Source organism: Solanum tuberosum, unplaced genomic scaffold, assembly GCF_000226075.1.
Source record: "Solanum tuberosum cultivar DM 1-3 516 R44 unplaced genomic scaffold, SolTub_3.0 scf00104, whole genome shotgun sequence".
Lineage (NCBI taxonomy): Eukaryota > Viridiplantae > Streptophyta > Magnoliopsida > Solanales > Solanaceae > Solanum > Solanum tuberosum.
This window is the reverse complement of record NW_006239030.1, coordinates 165,371-169,591: the sequence shown is the minus strand read 5'-3', so window position 1 is coordinate 169,591 and position 4,221 is coordinate 165,371. Positions and strand designations below refer to the sequence as shown.

General features: G+C 35.3%; 1 protein-coding gene across 1 annotated transcript in view; it reads right to left on the bottom strand.

Annotated features, from left to right (window-relative positions):
* The window catches only part of LOC102586947 (uncharacterized), a 9,787-nt gene extending 6,724 nt beyond the window's left edge, over window positions 1–3,063 (bottom strand). Inside the window, exons 1-4 of the mRNA XM_006349086.2 lie at window positions 2,865–3,063; window positions 2,716–2,790; window positions 2,080–2,137; window positions 1,911–1,966 (exon numbers count right to left, since the gene is read on the bottom strand). Coding sequence (XP_006349148.1) covers window positions 1,911–1,966; window positions 2,080–2,137; window positions 2,716–2,790; window positions 2,865–2,924 — 249 coding nt within the window. The 5' untranslated portion in view covers window positions 2,925–3,063. The remainder of the gene's footprint in view (window positions 1–1,910; window positions 1,967–2,079; window positions 2,138–2,715; window positions 2,791–2,864) is intronic.
* Window positions 3,064–4,221: the final 1,158 nt, after the last annotated feature.

The window sequence follows — 4,221 nt, the reverse complement described above, 5'->3', positions numbered from 1 at the left end:
TAACAAATTTTTTTAGAAGCATTGATCAATTTAGTGGTTTGGAAATGGGGCGAGACAGATTGCAGAGGTTGGGAAACAGTAAAGGGATTTTTAAAGTAGGTGCAGTGCACAGGCGGTCTGGAAATGGGGCGAGACAGATTGCAGTGGTTGGGAAACAATAAAGGGATTTTTAAAGTAGGTGCAGTGTACAAGAAGTTGAATCATTCAAATCTGCAGCTACTCAAGTGGCCCTGGAAACATATATGGAAAGCCAAGATCCCCTACAAGGTGTCTTGCTTTGTGTGGTTATTGGCTAAAGAAGCAGTATTGACACAGGAGAATTTAATGAAGAGGGGAATTACACAGAAACAGTCAATCATTTGTTTATCCAATGCGAAGTCACTGGCCAGTTGTGGAATCTGTTCCTGAGACGTAAAAGCATCTCCTGGTGCATGCCTGGGAGAATTTCAGAGGCTCTATTTAGCTGGGAAGAAGCAGGGACACAAGCAAAAAACAGAAGTAACTGGAGAATTGTCCCTGCCATTATTCGGTGGACAATATGGAAAGAGAGGAACCTTAGAGTTTTTGAGAATAGGGAGAGTAGTATGCAACAAGTTAAACTGAATTGCATTTCGACTCTGTGTTTTTTGGTGTAATCAAATTTACTCTAATGATACCGTCTCTATCATTGATGTCTTAAGACTCATTATAGGGATAGGTCAGTATTATTAGAGTTACTTATGTAAATACGGGTTTCAGTACAACCTATGTACTGTTCTGCAGAAATAGAAACAATTACCATTTTCAAAAAAAAAAAACAAGAGAACAAGCTGAAGAAAATACTGGACTTTATGTATGTGTACCAACACAACTAGGCCTTAATCCTAACTATTAGGGGTCGTTTGGTTGGAAACAAGTTATCTTGGTTAGCTATCCTCTATCCTGGGATAACTTATCCCACCATGTATATGGGATAACTTATCCCATCACTATGATATAAATGGTGGGATAAGTTATCCCAAACATGGCAACCAAACAACATAAAATATTTTTATCCCATCACTATTATTTTTAATCCCTCACACCAAACAAGCCCTTAGTATCACCTACAAGAACCATTTGCTGCTATGCTGTTCTTTTCTTCAAAAAGTTCACATGGATTCAAGATATTTACGTCTTTTAAGACAATTTCCCATCATGTTATCTCACGTCCTCGTCCCCTTTTAACATATTTAACCATTACAGTGTCGCAACTAAGGGCAAGGACAAGTGCTTTTGGCGCTTTAGGACATGGATATGTAATATTCACGAAGCTAGCTTACCCCTAGGCTACAAGCTTGAATGCTATACATCTCAAACAAACTTCTTGTATTTTAATCCCAACAATTAGTTCTGGTATCTTCTGTTGGATGAGATTGTTTCTAATTTTGTCTACTTTCGTCGATTGTACCTCCATCACAACCTCCGCATACATACCACAATCAACAAATTTTAAATAGTGAATCATTATCCATAAATAACCGTAATTTTGAACTTCTCCATTTATGGGATCACATTGGATATGTTGTTGTTGTTGTGTAACCGTAACTTTGAACTCCGTGATCAGAGGGGTTCTCACTTGCAAAAGAACTATAAGGAACCTTGAGATGAAATAAGCTTTGAGATAGTTATTTACTAATACCCACCGCTCACGTAAACATTAAATCTCAACTTCGTCCATTAAATGAACCCATGAAGAAAAATTGAACTTTCCCCACCAAATGTGATAGAAAATCGTGGAAATAACAAAGCATGTGTAGCTTATCATTGTGGACAGGACATCATATAAGTGCCTCAGCAACAAATATTAGTGAATAACTATCTCAAAGCATGTGTAGATTATCTATTAGTTGCATCCCAAACAAATATAAAGAACTTAAGCAACATCTAACCATTTCAAGCTTCTCAAGAAACTCGGTCTCGTCCTCATCTAAGGCTTTGGGTGGTTCTGCAACAACATTAAGGAGACCAATTGTAAGCAAATAGAGTAAGTAGAAAAATGAATAATCATAAGCCATTCACACAAGAAACCAAGAAGAACAAGGGACCTCAATTACTCACGGTGTTTAAAGCGTTCATTAAATTCAGCATCTTTCTTGTCCTTGTTCTCCATCAAGATCTGTGGTTTCAATGAAAATACAACTCAAGCAGGAGAGTTTGAAAAATTCAGTGCACATACATACCAGAGGGCAGAACACATGACCTAGAGCACCTTCGCTTAAAAGATTGAAACTGGAAAGGATAGTAAGTGAAAGGAAAACTAACAACAATAGTGTTGCTATTCAATTAGCTGAGCATGAGATACACCTTCACCTAAAAGTTCAGCAGACTTGGTAGTTTTTACTCAACTCTGTATTTGTGTTTAAAAATCCACTTAATATGCATAAATAATTTATAAATAACCCCATAAGCTGCATTGTCTAGAATACAGAATTCATAAAGTTAAAGTCCTAGCTACACCTTTGGAGATACCAATCACTAAAATATATGCTTTACTACCAAGTTAGGATATTTGCATACAGTATGTAAGTATCCCGATTCCCGCATGATACATGCACTTTGTTGCTAATTTTAGTGTATTCTGAAGAATTTACACAAATTACCCAAGTATCCACACACATTTGACACGGGTAAATGATATAGATGGGAGGCAAATAAAGCAACAAGAAATGACAAGCACAAAGGGAGTTGTTGGACCTCATAAAGTGGGCGATCTCTCTGAGCAGTTCCGTCTTCAACCCGAGCACCCCGAGTTTTCTTGGATTCTGCCAACTACAAACAAACACACGTTTAAGTAAAATAACATTAATCCTTGTGGAGAGAGAGGTATGGGGTTCCGATTTTACCTGTTCTTCGGAGACAAAATTCATCAACCTCACCGGAGGTGGGAAATCTTCGTCCGCCATTGTAGATACACCCACAAGTAGGAGCTCGAGTGCAGAGGTGAAGTTAGTAGCAATATGCTGCTTCACCTTTTCAGGCAACTGTGTTTTTCCCTCTTTCTTTTCCAATTTCAATCCCTAACTCTTGAAGGCTGTTTGGGGAGGAGGGAACCTAAATAAGCCACAAAAATATAAAAGAACCAAAATAAGCCATTACTTTAGGAAGTAACTAAAATAGGCTTAGTGGAAGAAAAAATTTTACTTTATCTAATATTCTAAACGTTTTCCGTTAGTCTCATAACGTGTATATTTTAATATATAACGGAACTATTTCCTACACTTTATAAAATGGAACTATTTCTTACACTTTATAAAGTGTAAGTTTTTCTTACACTTTGTAAAGTGGAACTTTTTCTTACACTTTATAAAGTGGAAGAAAAAATTTCACTTTACAAACAGGAATGATTCACGTTTTTATCTCTTTATGAAGCTTTTGCAGTGTTTGTCATACAATTATATTGATTTGACATATCATAAAAACGGAAAAAATTATCTCACTATGTATTTTTATTTTCTTATTCTGAAAAATCCTTCAATCTCTATTTAAGGAGGACGTTCAAACATAGTTGATAGCACCTACAACATAAAGTCTTCTATATTTGTTCATTTCAATCTCAAAAAAAAAATGTCTTCTAAACCAAAAGTTAGAGTTTCGATTTATTGGGATGACGAAATTATACATGACGGAAATACCGTTTATTATAATTATACTCCCAAACACAATGCTAAATATTCAATTAATGTCCGATATCATAAATTTCTTTCATCAATTTATAAAAGAATGAGTATAAACAGTACTGTTTATAATTTGATTATAGTCGAAAAATACCCTACTTCATTTTTATCACAAGGACAAGTAAATTTTGGAGAGTGGATTATCTATAATGACAAATTGTTGACCGACTTTTTGAGAGTTCCAAATGACTACATAGATCAAATCAAGTTAACAATACTTGAAATCTATGTTAGGAAGGAGCCTAAGACTAGTCAACAACGTTCTCCTTTATCGGTCAATGCCCATCCACTTTATAAAAAGTGTAATAAAAAGTTCCACTTTATAAAGTGTAAGAAATAGTTCCATTTTATAAAGTGTAGGAAATAGGTCCGTTATCCATTAAAATATACACATAATGAGACTAACGGAAAGCGTTTAGAATATTAGATAAAGTGGAATTTTTTCTTCCACTAAGCCTATTTTAGTTACTTCCTAAAGTAGTGGCTTATTTTGGTCACTTTTATGTTTTTATGGCTTATTTAGGTT